Raw genomic sequence first — 16,394 nt, forward strand, 5'->3', positions numbered from 1 at the left:
GCAAAGAGTTCAGCCCTTGCAAGTGAATGAAGTCAGGGTACAGCCCCCTGGAACATAGAATTCACACAGTTCTGATTCCATAATAGGCCTACCTGCTGTTATAATCTTTAAAATGAAAAGAGAGGAGCACCTGCCTGGCTCGGTAGGTAGAGCTTGTGACTCTTGATCTTGGGGCCATGAGTTCAAGTCGACCATGTTGGGCATAGAGCTTACTTGAAAAAAAAAAAATGAAATGAAACAAACAAAAAAAAAAAGAGGCAAATGCCTTCTCTTAGGTGGTAGAAATATTTTTATATTTGTCTTTGGTCTATGCCAGACATTTGGCGCTAATAAAAAAACAAATAAGCAGGCAAAATAAAACACGACCTGTCTCGCAAGCATCCTTGATGACCTCAGTTCGAAGTAGCATCTCCCTCTTGGGGGGCTGCACCATTCATTTAGCTCTCTGCCGGTCCATCTCATACCAGTTACTTCAATAAGAGTTCTGTCTCTCCTGGTAGACAATGAGCTTCTGAAATATTCAACAGATATTTACAGAGCACCTGCTTTGTTGCAGGCCTCAGGCGAGGCACTGCAGACATTGCCTAGAATGAGATGGACAGTCTTTGCTTTGATGAAATATAGAGTCTAGTGAGGGAGGCAGATTTTAACTAAATCATTCCCAAGAGACCTAATTCCAGTGTGATTAGTTTTATGAAGTTAAGACAGTTTATAAAAGGAACTTAATCCAGCCAGTAGGATTAAGCAGGTCAGGCAGCAGCTTGGGGAAGCATTAGCCCTAGGGCTGCCATATAAGGTTGCGTAGTACTACGCAAAGGTAACCAGCTGAGAGGGAAGGTGGGAGCTGAGATGCTATGCCTGCTGGCTTGCTCATGCTGTGCCTTTTTCTAATTTCCAGAAATGCATCATGTAGAATACCAAGGGGCAGTTCCTGTTAACCGAGCCCCCCCATCTTTTCCCACCCTCCCAGCCCCCCGCAAAGGTATTACACTGATAATTAAACATTATAAAGCAGTGGGAAAAAATTGACTTAGAAGGCACCGAACTGAAGCAGAAACCCCAGTTCTTTCATTTACTGGGTGTGTCTTGGTTATTTGATCAACTTTCTCATGCATAATAGAGCTGGATAACACCATAGGGTTATGGTGAACATTAAATTCTATAACATATGTAAAGAGTTGAGTAAAGTATATGATGCACAGAATAGGTACTCACTAAATTGTGTTCGTAACAAACTTGTCAGTTGCTTATGTTAGCATTGTTTCTGTTACCCATTTTGTCCTAAGTTTTCTCAGTATTTCCCCAGTTTCTTCCTTGCCTTCTTTGGGAAGACTGGACATTGGCTAGAATTTCTGCATCACGCCTTCTTCCTTTCTAGTTGTTGAATGGGCAGTTGTATCATCAAAGGTTTAAATCTTCCGGGTTTCTCCACGTATGTCTGACAACTACTTTTTGTTTTGTTTTGTTTTTCCTGCTTTGGATTGCTTCATTTCAAGGTCTCCTGGATGCCTAAGGGTAACCTGGAATTTAGTCTGCAAAATGAGTTTTAATTTGATCAGAGCATTGACTCTCAGACTTGTTCTCGGAGTGGGGATCCTCTGTAAAGTCTGGTGTCCCTTATGGAGTATTCTGAAAAACTAGATAAGTTTTTACAGCAGAACATGATTATTATATATGGCCTATAAAATCCCAACATGTTTGTTCATGAAAAAGCAAGCTAAATATCACCTTCTGATTCCTGGTATTCCATTCCATGAATGGTTGTGATGTGTTCTTTCTGCTTGCCCTCTGCCTGTATACCTAATTAATTGAGAGTAGGTGAAGTTTCCCCAGGCCTCCTCCTGTTGCATCCACAGGACTCCTGAAACAGAATGCTACGGGCACCAGTGACTGTCACAGCAAAGTTTATTGCAACGAGAGGCAAGGCCGACGGATCAGGACTGACACTCTCGATCTTGATCAGAGTGCAGCCTCGAACAGCTGGGGTACAGTTTTTATAGTCGACCACATCGTCTTATCATCACCTGGGAACAGAAAAAAGAAATAGTTCCCAGATGGGGGTGGAAACAGTTCTGCCCTTAAGCCACAACCAGTTGACCTCCTTGACCCTGCCTCTGGCGCCCCTTTTAAAACAAGGCTGTTATCTCTTAGCCTACAGTGTCAACCAAAGCTGTTATTTTTCAAGGCTACAGGTTAGCCCTACACTACAATTTAACCCTTACACTCCCACCATCACCAGCAAGTCTGGGTCCAGAAAGGTTTCTCAGTTATTTCCTACTTTATTGCCATCCTCCCTCACCCCTCAGCTTCCCACCTGGGAACTCAGGCACAGTGCTGATTCCTTGGTCTCCATGGAGGGTGGGGGTACCCACTTCACTGGCAGCCCCGCCCCAACCTGTCCCACCCCCTGGGGCTCCCTGAACAACAAGACCTTGGATTTCTCTGGTGAAGGAAGGAGGGGCGAGACAGATCTAGAATCTTCAAAAGAGCCCTCTATTTGGTCCATCACCCACTCTGCCTAGATGAGAAATGCTAGGTTTGATTGAACAAATAACAGTAATTAAGGTCCATTTTCTGAACTGCCCACCCCTGGGGCCTGTTTACCTTGTAGCCGGATAACCATTCGTTTGGTGTGTATGTCAGCCTAGCCTTGTCGGCTATTGTGTTCCATTTGATGCTGGGTAACTTCAGTCTAGAGCTGATGGAAGAGCTCTGTCTTTATAGTTTTAAAAGCAGAGGGAACACCACTCCCAATATGAGTAAGTAACTTCCTGCATTAAAAAGAATGCCCCAGGGGAATCCTCTCTCTTAGGCTCCTCTGCTCCACCTTGCACTTGGTCACATAACCAGTGCTCCGATGAGTAGAAAATAAGAAGGCAAAAGCTGGGGTAGGGGTCCCCTCTATGAGAATATTTACACTTCTGTTGGTATTTTGATAGAAAAAATGTGACTCATAGGTTCCTTCATTTGGCCCTGGTTCCTTCTGCAAATTTTAGGAACAGCAACAGGACGCGTCTCAAATTGGGGGTTGGTTGCAGGGGAGGAGTTGCACGTGTATGACACTTCTCTGCTGGTTGGTACCATCGAGGCAGCTATACTTGAAGAAAAGCATCATCATAAATGCTGCCTCGGACTTTGTGCCAGCTGGCTTTGTCGTGAGGACCAGGCTGACAAGAGGGGGTAGTGATGAAATTCGCTGGGCATCTGCACAGCACTTCAAATGAAAAAGGCAATTAACTGCAGATATTTGCTTGTGGGGGAAAGGCATACACCCATTCATTCGTTCCTCTTTATGCTAGAAGTGGGAGACAGAGATAGATTTTGAAGATGAAAGGAGAGCAGAGTTGATAAGGCTTCCTGAAGTTTTGAAGGACTGAGGAAGGGTGGAATTAATGGCGAGAAAGTTTTTTCTCAGCTGTAGGAAAGCAGTACAGCTGTTACTTCAGCTCCAAGAAAAAAACTGTTAAACCAGGAGGCTTTCATCCTGAAAGATAGAGGCAGTTAGAGGGTGGAGGGCGGCCAGTGGGAGGGACGTGAATTTACCCATGAGAAATGAGGAGTCCAGGCCAGTGTGGGCCTTTCCTCTGTCCCCCTCCTCGCTCCTGCCCCCAAGTGCTGGAGCCTTCTGGGTCCGCCCACGGGTTTTCCAAACCAGAGGTCCCACACCTGACATTTTTGTTTCCAATTTATGTATTCATTTACGTGCAAAGAGGTTCTAGATGTCACCTTCTATTGGGCTCTTTTGTGAATCTTAAAAAGTAGGATCGAATGAAATCCTGACTGCTGGAAAACCCGACGTAGATGGCGCATACAGGTTTTTCCTTGCACAGAGCCACTGGAGCTAGACTAACCTTCACAGAGAGGCGTCTTGCCAGCGCGCGGAGGGTCAGAGGTGTCTCTTGAGTAGTGGCTTCTTTCTATGGCCTGGAAGAGGACTGGCCAGCACTAGACCCTGCACTTAGGTTGTGTGTGAGATTGGGGGTGGGGGAGGGACTTCCTGCTCTCTGTCTTCTCAGAATGGGGGGAGGGGAGAGGAAGGGAGGTACAACAGGGGACCAGGCACTTACCAGCCACAGCCTATGGCTGTTCAACAGCATTCAGTTTTGTGGCCACCCCAGGGTTAACTCATCGTGTGCCAGCCTTTCATTTTAACTGTTTTGTGATGGAAACTTTTCAAACTGTACTAGACACTTAGACCCTTACTGCCTTCTTACTGTGGTCAACAGTGTCATTTAAACCAATTTGTGGAGGGGCACCTGGGTGGCTCAGTCGGTTGAGCGAGCATCTGACTACAGCTCAGGTCATGATCTCACAGTCTGTGAGTTTGAGCCCTGCGTCGGGCTCTGTGCTGACAGCTCAGAGCCTGGAGACTGCTTCAGATTCTGTGTCTCCCTCTCTCTCTGTCCCTCCCCTGCTCATACTCTGTCTCTCTCTGTCTCAAAAATAAATAAAAACATTAAAAAAAATTTTTTTAAAACCAATTTATGGAGACTTCATTTAGTTGTTTTGAATATCCGTTAGTCTTTGGCACTATAGATACAGAAGTGTGGGATCCAAAGGCTTGTCCCTCCTCCAGATGTACTCAGTTGTCTCAAGTGGCGTGTGTTTCCTGGTCCACTGATGCTCATCACTGAATTTGTCCTTGAGCCAAATCACCTAACATTTCTGGGCCTCAGATTTCACATCAGCAACATGAGAGGACTGGACTGGACCAGAGGCTTTCACCCTAAGTGCTGGGTAGAATCTGGGGAATGCTGAATTTGACCTAAATCGACTAGAATGCAAGCTTCATGAGGAACTGTACCACCCGCCCCTGGTAGTGCCTGGTCGCCAGTAAGCATTAGGTAAATTTGGTGTATGAACACGTAAGCACATTTGTAGTATTATAGTGCATCCGTACCTTTTATACATTGGAGTTGCACAAAGGCTTCCATTTGTTGGGGAGAGGAGTGCCCTGCCAACCCACCTGAGCTCTGAGGTCACCCCCGCCCCAACTGTCTGATCCGCTGAGACAGGCCTGTTTCTGTTCTCCATCCCAGAACATCCTTGCATCAGGTTGGCTCTGTGGCCTCCATCCCCAGCCTGGGAAGTGCTCCGTGACTCGGTGGAGTTTGGGGATCAGGCTGGCAGGAGGCACCTCTTGGAAGGGGTTTGGCAGATTTTTCCCCTTGCAACATAACCCCCATGACAGAATTAGGCGAATTTTGGGGTTTGTGTTTCATTAATTGCTTGTTGATAAGTAGAACAAGCAGGATTTTTCCTCTCTTATTTTGATGAGAAGATTTTAAAAGTTTTAAAAAATGAACACCTCTCTTCCCATCCTACACTTACCATTTTGAATTTCAAGGTTTCATTTTCTTACACTTTTTTTTTCTTCTCCCTCCAGAACTTGCTTAACTCCTCCTTCTTAGGTCTGTTCTGCTGCCGGTATTTGTGGCTTCAGTGGGTGCAAATGAATGTTCTGCCTGCCTTGTTTGTTCCTTACTGGAAGCAAAGTACAAAGATGGCTGTAGCTTTTGGTGGGTGGGAAGTGCTTCTATGTAAGTGGTCCAGCTTTTTCCCAGGTTGCTAGGATGCTCTCCTGGGTTTGGATCTCAGGAGCTTTATTCCCAAAAGTAGTTTCCTTCCAACAGATGGATTTATCAGCCATGTTAGAGCAGGAAATGAAAACATTGCTATAAAAGAGGTATTAATCATTTGGTTCCACCCCCCTCTCATCCTTACCTCTTTCTTTAGAACCTCAAGGACCAAGGAGAATGGGGATCTAGGGAGGAGGGACATGACAGATGGACTGATGATGTGTACACCTGGCTCTTTTTTTTTTTTTTTTTCCTATCACCTTGTGCCAGGCTCTGTGTTAACTTTATCTGAATTGTCTCATTTAATCTTACTAACGGTCCTTTGAAGTAGATGTTTTTATTCCCATTTTACAAATGAGGTCATTAATACTTAGGGGGTGGTAAAGAATTGGTGCACGGCCACATAAGCAGGCAGTATTCAAGCTTGGGTGTGAACCCAGATGGCCTGACCTCATAGCTCTTGATTTTAACCCTGAAAGCTGTGGTTTGCAGCAGAAGGGGGGAGGCAATTGTTCGAGACATTTCTGATTGTCACCACTTGTGAAGGAGACAGGGAGAGTGCTCCTGGCATCTAGTGGGTAGAGGCCCAGGAGGCTGCTTAACATCCTACCGTGCACAGGACAGCACCCCAACAAAGACTTACAGGGCCCCAAAATGCCCTAGTGCTGAGTTTGACCTGCCTCCTGGGAATGTTTGTTTTCTGTTGAACTGCCAGGAAGTGGAGTTAGTTAACCTTTTAACCTTAAACATAATAGATTCTGTCCTCTGACCTACAGAACTATATCAAATGTGGTGTTTTTTAGAAGAGATATAAGTGGAGGGTGGCGTGATGGAATGAGTCAAAGAATCCAGCTGCTATCTGAGGACCGAGAACTTGATCAACTTTTTTTTTTTAATTTTTTTTAATGTTTGTTTATTTTTGAGAGAGTGAGAGAGACAGAGCGTGAGTGGGGGAGGGGTGGAGAGAGAGACATACAGAATCTGAAGCAGGCTCCAGGCTCTAAGTGGTCAGCATAGAGCCCGATGTGGGGTTCGAACCCACGGATCACGAGATTATGACCTGAGCCAAAGTTGGAGCTCAACCGACTGAGCCACCAGGCCCCTCCCACTGTGTTTTTTGGGTGCTGAACGTAACCCTAACCTTGTGAGAAAAGAGACTCTCAGGGAGAACATTTTTGTCCAGGTACCACTGATCCCCAGAAGCCAGCGCTGGCATCGTGTGTGTTCATAGCGTGCCTGTTTCAGACTCAGTCCCTGGGTACCCAGTGCCATTTAAGGAAGAACACTGACCCTTGACAGTGCTTTTCACTGAAATGATGTTAAGGGTAGAAACCAGTATATTCTGGTATGTCGAAACCTGCGTGAGAAACTACCTGTCAGAAACTCCTTTCTGGCAAACCCCCAGAATCTGGTTCCCACGGTCATGGCCAGGATTGTAAAAAACTCGGAGTTTTAAGGGATTCTTGAACTCAAAAGAGAAAAACTTAACAATTTTATTTATTTTTGATTATTGTTATTAATTTTTTAATGTTTATTTATTTTTGAGAGAGAGAGAGAGAGAGAGCGAGTGAGCAGGGGAGGGCCAGAGAGAGAGGGAGACACAGAACTCAAAGCAAGCTTCAGGCTCTGAGCTGTTAGCACAGAGCCCGACATGGGGCCCGAACTCACGAACTGTGAGATCATGGTCTTAGCTGAAGTCCTATGCCCAACCAACCAAACCACCCAGGCACCCCGAAGAACTTAAGAATTTTAGATGAAGGAAATATAAGAGCAGATTTTTGGGTTAGGCAAATGTATAGCTTCTTGTTCAACTCCTTGAACTTTTAGGTAGTTGTTTAATTTTTGTCGTTTCATTTTTATTTGCTTCAAATTCCACCAAGTAGAGGTTTCCTTATATGTATTAAATACTAACAAATATTACAAGGGTTAAGGAATTATCACTTTTCTATTGTGGTAAAAAATAGAAAATTTACCATCTTAACCAATTTTAAAGATACAGTACAGTAGGAATTTTCTGGTTTTATCCCCCCAGTTACAGAGATGGTTCACTCTGGCTTTTCTCTCTCATATAGCTAAATTAGTAGTTTTCTTTTACTTATTGGCTGATTAAATTAATAAGTATTTGAATGTTTACCACCTGTGAGAACAGAAACTTTGTTTTGTTTTCTTCCAAAATAGAAACGTGTTGTCATGTTTTTCTAATTAGAAGCTATGTGCTTGTTGCAAAGAGCTTAGAAAATACAGAAAAACATAGATAACTCCTAATCCTACAGGTCTATTAATGACTGTTGCCATATTGGTATATCCTTTCAGATTTTTTTTTTTTGCTATTGTTACTGCCCTAGGTCTGGGTATGTTGTTACCTCAAATGCTATCATACTCTATATTGTTGTGTGTTATTTATTTTCAGTTAATACATTGTGTATATCTTTCCATGGCAATAAATTTTTCTGTATCTACTATATAATCATTGTGGTGGGTTCATTGAATTCAGTGATGTGAATGTACCATAATTTCAGTGGCTAGTACTCTTTCATTGAACATCCAGGTTTCCTTTATCTCTCCAAAATGGCACGTAGACGGTTGTTCTTAACACATATCTTTGTATTCTTGCTTAGCGAGGGAAGAAAAAGGTCTCTTGTTTTAATTGCTTCATTCCCAGGAACTAATGCTGTGCATAGTAGGTTTGTAGTATAATAAATATTAGTTGAGTGAATGAATGGCTTAGTTATTTCCATAGGATTGGGAATAGGGCTTTTAACGTGGGGTAGGACGCGGTGGTTCAGGGAGCTTGGTGATTGGGGGTGTTGAGCTGCTTGGGACAGGGCTGTATTTAAGCGGGATCATTCAGGTCCACTGAGGCCAGAGATTGCCTGCGAGAGCGAAAGGGGCACAGAGAAGGAGATGCCTTCTTCAGATATTTGTTGAATGCTTACTGTACACCCAAGGGCAGGCAAGAAAAAGCGCTTCCTGTCTTGCTGCCTCCTTCCCACGCAGCCAGCTTCCCTTTTGTAGGGATCCAAAGTTTCAGGCCAGCGTTGTCTGTCCTGCTCACCCTCGCTTGCCAGCAGCAAGGAGAGACAACCAGATTCAAATTCAGGCTCCCCCACTCATCAGCCTTCTGACCTTAGGTTGCCTAACCCCTCTGAGCCCCTGTCTCGGCTCTGTAACTTTGGGGTGACAAAACAGCTAATAATACTATTTGTGCCTTGCAGCAAGTAAGAGATCAATAAGTGTTAGCTATTGTTAGCTAATATGATAAATTAAATAAGCTTTAGTAAATTGCCCTATGTTCTTTTGTATGGGAGAAATCCACTGTAAGCCCCAACCCAATTTACTAATGCAATTGTAGCATGGTTGAGTTTCCGACAGCAGGATCATTTTGTGTGTTAGGGACTACCTGCCAAGTGTATTTGTTCTTTGGGGAGCTCCTCCTTTATTGAGCAGAGGGAGCTGCGTGTTCTTGACCTCCTAGTTTTCAAGTTTTACCATTCCCTTGCACAGCTACCACTAAAGGACAGCACGTGGCCCCATGCTGGCAGGAATTGAAATTTACCACTACCTCTGCCTTCTAGTAGTAGTGAGAGATGTGTACAAGTTTGGTGGGAAGCTGTTTTTGCACTTGGAGCCTGGAGAATGAGCGGCAAAATGTTGGTTGGGGGCTCTAAAACTTAAATAAATATTGCTTGTCAAAGTGGAATCAGTTGATTATCTCTCTGCTAACCCCCGGTGATTCATAGGGGGTTAAACCTAAAGCCTAAAACCTCCAAAGAGAAGGAAGGAAAGCAGGCTGTGACATTGTATGTGAAGTATTGTATATTACCAAAAGATGTGGAAATCCAAATTTAGTTAAAGGATAGAGAACGCTTTTTACCTGAATTAAAAAAAAAAGGGGGCACCTGGGTGGCTCAGTCGGTTAAGCGTCCGACTTCGGCTCAGGTCATGATCTCACAGTTCGTGAGTTCGAGCCCCGCATCGGGCTCTGTGCTGACCGCTCAGAGCCTGGAGCCTGCTTCACATTCTGTGTCTCCCTCTCTCTCTGCCCCTTCCCTGCTCGTGCTGTGTCTCTCTCTGTCTCAAAAATAAATAAACATTAAAAAAAATTAAAAAAAAAAATGAACCTGGAGCGCCTGGGAAGCTCAGTCCTCCAACTTCGGCTTAGGTCACGATCTCACCAGTTGTGAGTTTGAGCCCGGTGTCAGGCTCTGCGCTGACAACTCAGAGCCTGGAGCCTGCTTCAGATTCTGTGTCTCCCTCTCTCTCTGCCCCTTCCCTGCTCACATTCTGTCTCTCTCTCAAAAATAAATAAACATAATAAAACCCAGTTTTATCCTTTAATGTTTTTCTTCTATTTCTTTGATGTTATAAGCCCTGCAGCATGCTTAGGAACACCTGGGTTCTGCTTTTCACAGCTTCAACAGCTTCAGTATTTGGGGAACTTCCCTACTGCTGCCCCCTCTCTCTCCACCGTTTATTAAGGGACAGTATTAGAATTATTGTAGTTAACAGAAGTCTCTGATGTCTTTCCTGCATTCTGCTAGGGCTCCCATATTTCCGAGTTGGGAAAACCAACTGAATGACAGTTGGTGTCAGGTCAAGATTTCTTTCTTTTTGCAGTTGGGACTTAGTTTAGACAAACCAAAGCCAACTTGGCTATTCAGAACTCTCAAGGAGTAAGTCCTTTTGAATGAAGGTTTTCCACATTGCTTAGGGATTTACATGCTCCTAAACTAAAGCAGTGGAAGTAAAACATGTGACCCTCTTTGGAATGGTTCTTGTGGCAGAAGTATCCTTCTTTGCCTTCCCAAGAGGAATGAAGGGGACGTGGTGAATGAGTTCTCACAGTGCCCTGTGAGCTATCCCCTGAATGCACAGGCCCCAAGCAAGTGCTGCTCACTTGCTCTAGTGGGAGGGCTCCAGTTGAAATGTTAGGTGTGTGTATATATACACACAGATACACTCACACATGTATATGTATGTTTTAAAAAACATCATAGCACTATATAGAGTGAAAGTGAAATGAGAAAAGTTTGAAAAGTCAAATCCATACAATGATACATGACTTTAATGATAGGATAGGAGTATTCTAAGTAAGCAGTATGATTTTCATTTCACACTTTGCATGATCACATTTCTTTTGTTACTATTTGCCTTTGAATAATAACAAATAATATATAAAATAATTTATATAAATATATATAATAAATATGATGTAAATAGAATATATATGTATATATATTTATATATACACATCAAATCCATTTATTTTCCCCCTTCTGTGGAGATGGTTTAAATGTTGATTGTACTATGGGAATGTTCTATCATGGGAAGGATTAACTGCTTTAAAAATATTTCTTTTGGGGCACCTGGGTGGCTCAGTCGGTTAAGTGGCCGACTTCGGCTCAGGTCATGATCTCACGGTCCATGAGTTCAAGCCCCGCGTCGGGCTCTGTGCTGACAGCTCAGAGCCTGGAGCCCGTTTCAGATTCTGTGTCTCCCTCTCTCTCTGACCCTCCCCTGCTCATGCTCTGTCTCTCTCTGTCTCAAAAATAAATAAACGTTAAAAAATAAAAATATTTCTTTTGGGGCACCTGGGTGGCTCAGTTGGTTAAGCGTCTGACTTTAGCTCAGGTCATGATCTTGCGATCTGTGGGTTCGAGCCTCGTGTCGGGTTCTGTGCTACAGCTCAGAGCCTGGAGCCTGCTTTGGATTCTGTGTCTCCCTCTTTCTGCTCCTCCCCTACTCGTGCTCTGTCTCTCTCTCAAAAATGAAACAAACATTAAAAAATTAAAAGAAAATAAAAGTATTTCCTTTCCCAAATAGAATAAATATCCTACTGCATTTGAATTTGAAATGCAGTCAGTAAGACTGGTTATTTAAGACCATAGAACTAAAAAAAGTTAGCAGGCAACGAAGGAGACAATTGGGAAAGAATTTGGGAGGCAAGGAGGAGGAAGGCAAGGCCCAGAGAAAAGGCAGCCCTGCCAGTGGGAGGACCCCATACAAGCAGTAGTGTTAGATTTCACCCGTGTGATCTGTTAGCGCCGCCTGAGTAGAGTAGCTTATCTTACAAAGCAGCCTAGTCTTAGGATGCCAGAAGAGTCTTGCGAGGAAGATGGTTTGGAAAGCAATGTAAGATGGAGAGAGCCCATTATAAGCGTGTGAAATGATGAAATACTACACAAAGTGCTCAAACAGTGGTGTTACTGGACAGAGAACCCGTTCTGAACTCTGGTTTGGCTGCTCGCCTCTCAAAAATCAATACTTGAGAGACAGGTGATGGTGGGAAAGGAGAGGTTGGCATTACTGAGGAAGCCAGCAGCCTCGGAAGATGGTGGACTAAGGTCCCAAAGATCATCTTCTCGTCCAGGCGAAGCCGGAGGGTTTTAAAGAGGAAAGTGTGAGACACTGGGGTTGGGGGTGGGCTACCTGGAGGAGAAGGTGGTGCCCAGGCATTTAGTCTGCATATGCCGACATGACCCTCATCAGGCTTGCGGGCACCAGCAGCAGCTATTTTCAGTCATCAGGACTTCTCTTCTGGGCAAGACTGGTCCTTCTCTCCTCAAGGCCAGTGGTCTGCAGATCTCAAGGAAAGTAAGTGAGTTTGGTTCACTCAGACCAAGGGAGTGCATAAGCTTAATGCTGGTTAAGCCCTAAGACCTATTGGAGTGGTGTTACAAAGGCAGTTTCCTGCAGTAAATGAAGTAAGATGTGATTATAGCCTCTTGTCTGATGCCTATGATCTCTTCTCATTGGCAGATGAGATGTTTACAGTGTGATGCTTGTTTTCAAACCATTGCAGGGTCCTGAAGTGCCTTCCAAATCATCACCAAGAGATAGAATTTTTAGGTTTTAGACTTCTTCTCTTATTCCTTAGCTGATCCCTGAAATCTTTGTTTCCCCTCAGAGAATGATTATAGTGCTTCAGGTGAACTGTGACTTTTCTTTTTTAATGATTGGGCATCTCCCACGCCACAGTCCCTTCTTTTTATTAAAGACAATATCAGACCAATTCTGGTGAAAGCTTCATTTGCACACTAAACTGTTACTGCACGTTCTGTAGGCAAGATGGCTCAGAAGACTGATAGCCTGGGAGGTTGACCTGCAGCGGTCTGGGGTTAATGGGTCCGTAAATGAATGGCTCTAAGAGGATGTTTTGTGTTCCTTTCCTAGTTGGCCTGCTGCTGTGGGTCCGCTGGCTGCTCCCTCTGCTGTGACTGCTGCCCCAAGATCCGACAGTCCCGGAGCACCCGCTTCATGTATGCGTTGTACTTCATTCTGGTCGTCCTTCTCTGCTGCATCATGATGTCAAAAACTGTAGCTAATGAAATGAAGGAGCATGTAAGTCTGCCTCATCCTCCCTCCCTTCTTTTCTTTTCTTTTCTTTTCTTTTCTTTTCTTTTCTTTTCTTTTCTTTCCTTTTCTTTTTCTTTTTCTTTTTCTTTTTCTTTTCTTTCTTTAATGCTTTGGATTTATTTATTTTGACAGAGAGATTTAGAGCATAAGCGGGGGAGGGGGGGCAGAGAGAGAGGGAGAGAGAGAGAATCCCAAGCAGGCTCCATGCTGTCAGCACAGAGCCCGATGCCAGGCTCAAACCCACAAGCTGTGAGATCATGACCTGAACCGAAATCAAGAGTCGGACGCCTAACCGACTGAGCCACTCAGGCGCCGTGGCCTCTTTTGAACTCTTCTCATTTGATGATGATTGGTGAGGGTGTGTGGGAAAACTTTCCCTGTAAAGGATGGGGGCCCAGCCATGCTGGTGTGGGTAGAGGTATACTCATTATCTCCAGACCTTCCTGAAGCCTCTTCAGTGCTTTCCTGCCAAGCAAGGGAACCATTCAAAGTCTTGAACTTTAGCAGTAGAACAGATACAGTCTGTTCTTTGGTGTATTGTGTGTTCGGTCTATGCCTTGTTTATAACTGTTCCTCCTAGATGTACAGTCTTTTCTTGTAGACTTGGTACTTTTCCCTTGTTGTAAGGATGGCTTCCAGTGTCTCAAGTAGCAGCTGTTATAATAAACTCTATTTGGCCTACTTGGGAAGCCTGATAAAGCTTAGAAAATTCCACAGATGATGAGGAGTGGGCAGTAGGGCGATTTTTACTTTGCTGACATGTCATTTGTGGTTCGGGTGTCTCCAAGGGTGAGGAGTGGATTTTTAGACATTTCTTGGGCAATGTATGCAGAAGTAGGCCTGGTTTGTGATGCTGATGAAGCAGGGCGTTTTCCTGGACTTTCCCCATAGAAGGCATTTTAATCAGCCAGATGACAGGGGCACGTGTTGGGGTTTTTGAGGGAGCCCAGTAAATAACATTTCCCCTCTTAGTCTCTAAACAAATAGGCAAAAAAGACCGAAGTGTCAGTAGATAGATGCCAGACATCACCCTCTGTCCCTCATAAAGCTCATATGAGAGAGTATGGCTTGAATCTGCAGAGAAGTGGGCCTCTTAGTACTGAACCCTAAAACAAGTTAGACTTTTCCACTGAGGGAGCCTACCCAGGCGCCAGTCCCCCTAGGCTGGGCCATACTTCCCCTGCAGAGATACAATTTCCCGAGAAGAGTGGCAGGGGCACTCTTTGCCAGGGGCAGCTCTTGTCTAAGGGAAAGGGGGAGAGCAAAGGCTAGCTATCCAAACCCAATTTTCCTGGGGCCCAGCAGAATGAGGAGGGGGAGAAGGCTAGGGCCAGCACTCTGTTGGAACCCCACCACCGTGGAGACGCCATCACCAGGAACAACTCCCGAGCAAGTGTCTCTTTTCCCCAACCTCATGCTGAAGCTACAGGCTATCTTAACTATACTCTCAGTGTAATGCCCCCGATTTCGAATCCGAGAGACCACCAAGGAGCCGATACCGATGGAAACGCACGAGGGTTTATTTGCAAGCTCAGCTTGTGCCCAAGTATACCCGACACAGCGGAGCAGGGACTTGGACCCCTAGGTTAAGAGGTGTAGCAGTTTTATAGGGGCCAGTGGCCAATGAGATTGTAACACACACAGAAAGTTGCATAGTCATGTCGGTCCACACGCAGGTGGCCAATTGAATTACAATTTACCCTATAGTTTGAACTAGCCTATCACTCTGGTCGGAATTGGCACGCAAGTTTGGCGGGCAAAAGGTGGGGTTTAAGAATTGGTGTGCAAGTTTTGCGGGCAAAAGGTGGGGTTTACATTCTTTGGCGGTTAGGGGTTCCGCATTCCTATATGAGCCGGTTTCCAGTAAGGGTGTGCTCAGCGGCTTGACTAGGGTGGGGGAGTGTCTTAAGCAATAAGTAGGTCATGTGGGGGTTATACATGAGATGGTGGGTGTAGCACAAAATGGAGTTAGTCTTGCTCTGCTTGTCCAGGGGTAGGGGATTTTTGTTAAATTCCTTGGGTCCCACATCAGGAGATTCAGAACAACCATTTCCTTAGAAACACTCGACATATTCTTATCCATTAGGCTCTCTGAAGTTTTCTGTTGTGCATTACTTTTTTTTTTTAATTTTAATTTTTTATTTTTTAAAATTTACATCCAAATTAGTTAGCATATAGTGCAACAATGATTTCAGGAGTAGATTCCTTAATGCCCCTTGGCCATTTAGCCCATCCCTCCTCCCACAACCCCTCCAGTAACCCTCTGTTTGTTCTCCATATTTATGAGTCTCTTCTGTTTTGTCCCCCTCCCTGTTTTTATATTATTTTTGTTTCCCTTCCCTTATGTTCATCTGTTTTGTCTCTTAAAGTCCTCATATGAGTGAAATCATATGATTTTTGTCTTTCTCTGACTAATTTCATTTAGCATAATACCCTCTAATTCCATTAGTTGTAAATGGCAAGATTTCATTCTTTTTGATTGTCAAGTAATACTCCATTATATATATATATATACACACACACACACACACACACACATATATATATACATATACATATATATATACACACACACACCACGTCTTCTTTATCCATTCATCCATCGATGGACATTTGGGCTCTTTCCATACTTTGGCTATTGCTGATAGTGCTGCTATAAACATGGGGGTGCATGTGTCCCTTCGAAACAGCACACCTGTATCCCTTGGATAAATGCCTAGTAGTGCAATTGCTGGGTCATAGGGTCGTTCTATTTTTAGTTTTTTGAGGAACCTCCATACTGTGTTCCAGAGTGGCTGCACCAGCTTGCATTCCCATTGGGCATTGCTTTTATAATTGCGAATGTATGGTCTGGAATTTGGGGAAACTACTGTCAAAACCTGTGACACTGCACTTCTCCCCTGATTACTTTAATTTTTTTTTTAATGTTTATTTTTGAGAGAGAGAGAGAGAGAGAGAGCAAGGGAGGGTCAGGAGAGAGGGAAACACAGAATCCATAGCAGGTTCCAGGCTCGAGATGTCAGCACAGAGCCTGATGCGGGGCTCGAACTCATGAACCATGAGATCATGACCTGAGCCAAAGTCAGATGCTTAACCCCTGAGCCACCCAGCTGCTCCGTGCTTTAAACATTGGATGTCTCCTCAGTAAGGCACTGCAGTGGGAACTCTGGAACATTCAAACTTGTGAGAAATGGAGCTTATCATCCATCAGTCATCTGAGGCATAGAACAAGGGGGAAATTAGTCAGTGCCATATGAGAGGATGCATGAAGCACTTTGGAAATTTGGAGGTGGGGAGACCCAGAGCTAAGACTGCCTCGTTAGGCTACATTAGGCTGTACTGCACCTTAGTGGTAGTTAACCACCAATTGTCTTCCGCATACCATGGTTTGCTCTTGTATGTTTGTGGCAGGACGTTTGAGAGGAGGAAAACTGAAAGGGCATTTCATCTCCCTTTTAT

The 16,394-nt window shown here is 44.3% G+C and overlaps 1 protein-coding gene across 1 annotated transcript in view; it reads left to right on the plus strand.

Annotated features, from left to right (window-relative positions):
• The window catches only part of SERINC5 (serine incorporator 5), a 102,981-nt gene that overhangs the window by 29,773 nt on the left and 56,814 nt on the right, over positions 1-16,394 (plus strand). Inside the window, exon 2 of the mRNA XM_078448520.2 lies at positions 12,753-12,920. Coding sequence (XP_078304646.1) covers positions 12,753-12,920 — 168 coding nt within the window. The remainder of the gene's footprint in view (positions 1-12,752; positions 12,921-16,394) is intronic.

Source organism: Panthera onca, chromosome A1 (assembly GCF_046562875.1).
Source record: "Panthera onca isolate mPanOnc1 chromosome A1, mPanOnc1 haplotype 2, whole genome shotgun sequence".
Lineage (NCBI taxonomy): Eukaryota > Metazoa > Chordata > Mammalia > Carnivora > Felidae > Panthera > Panthera onca.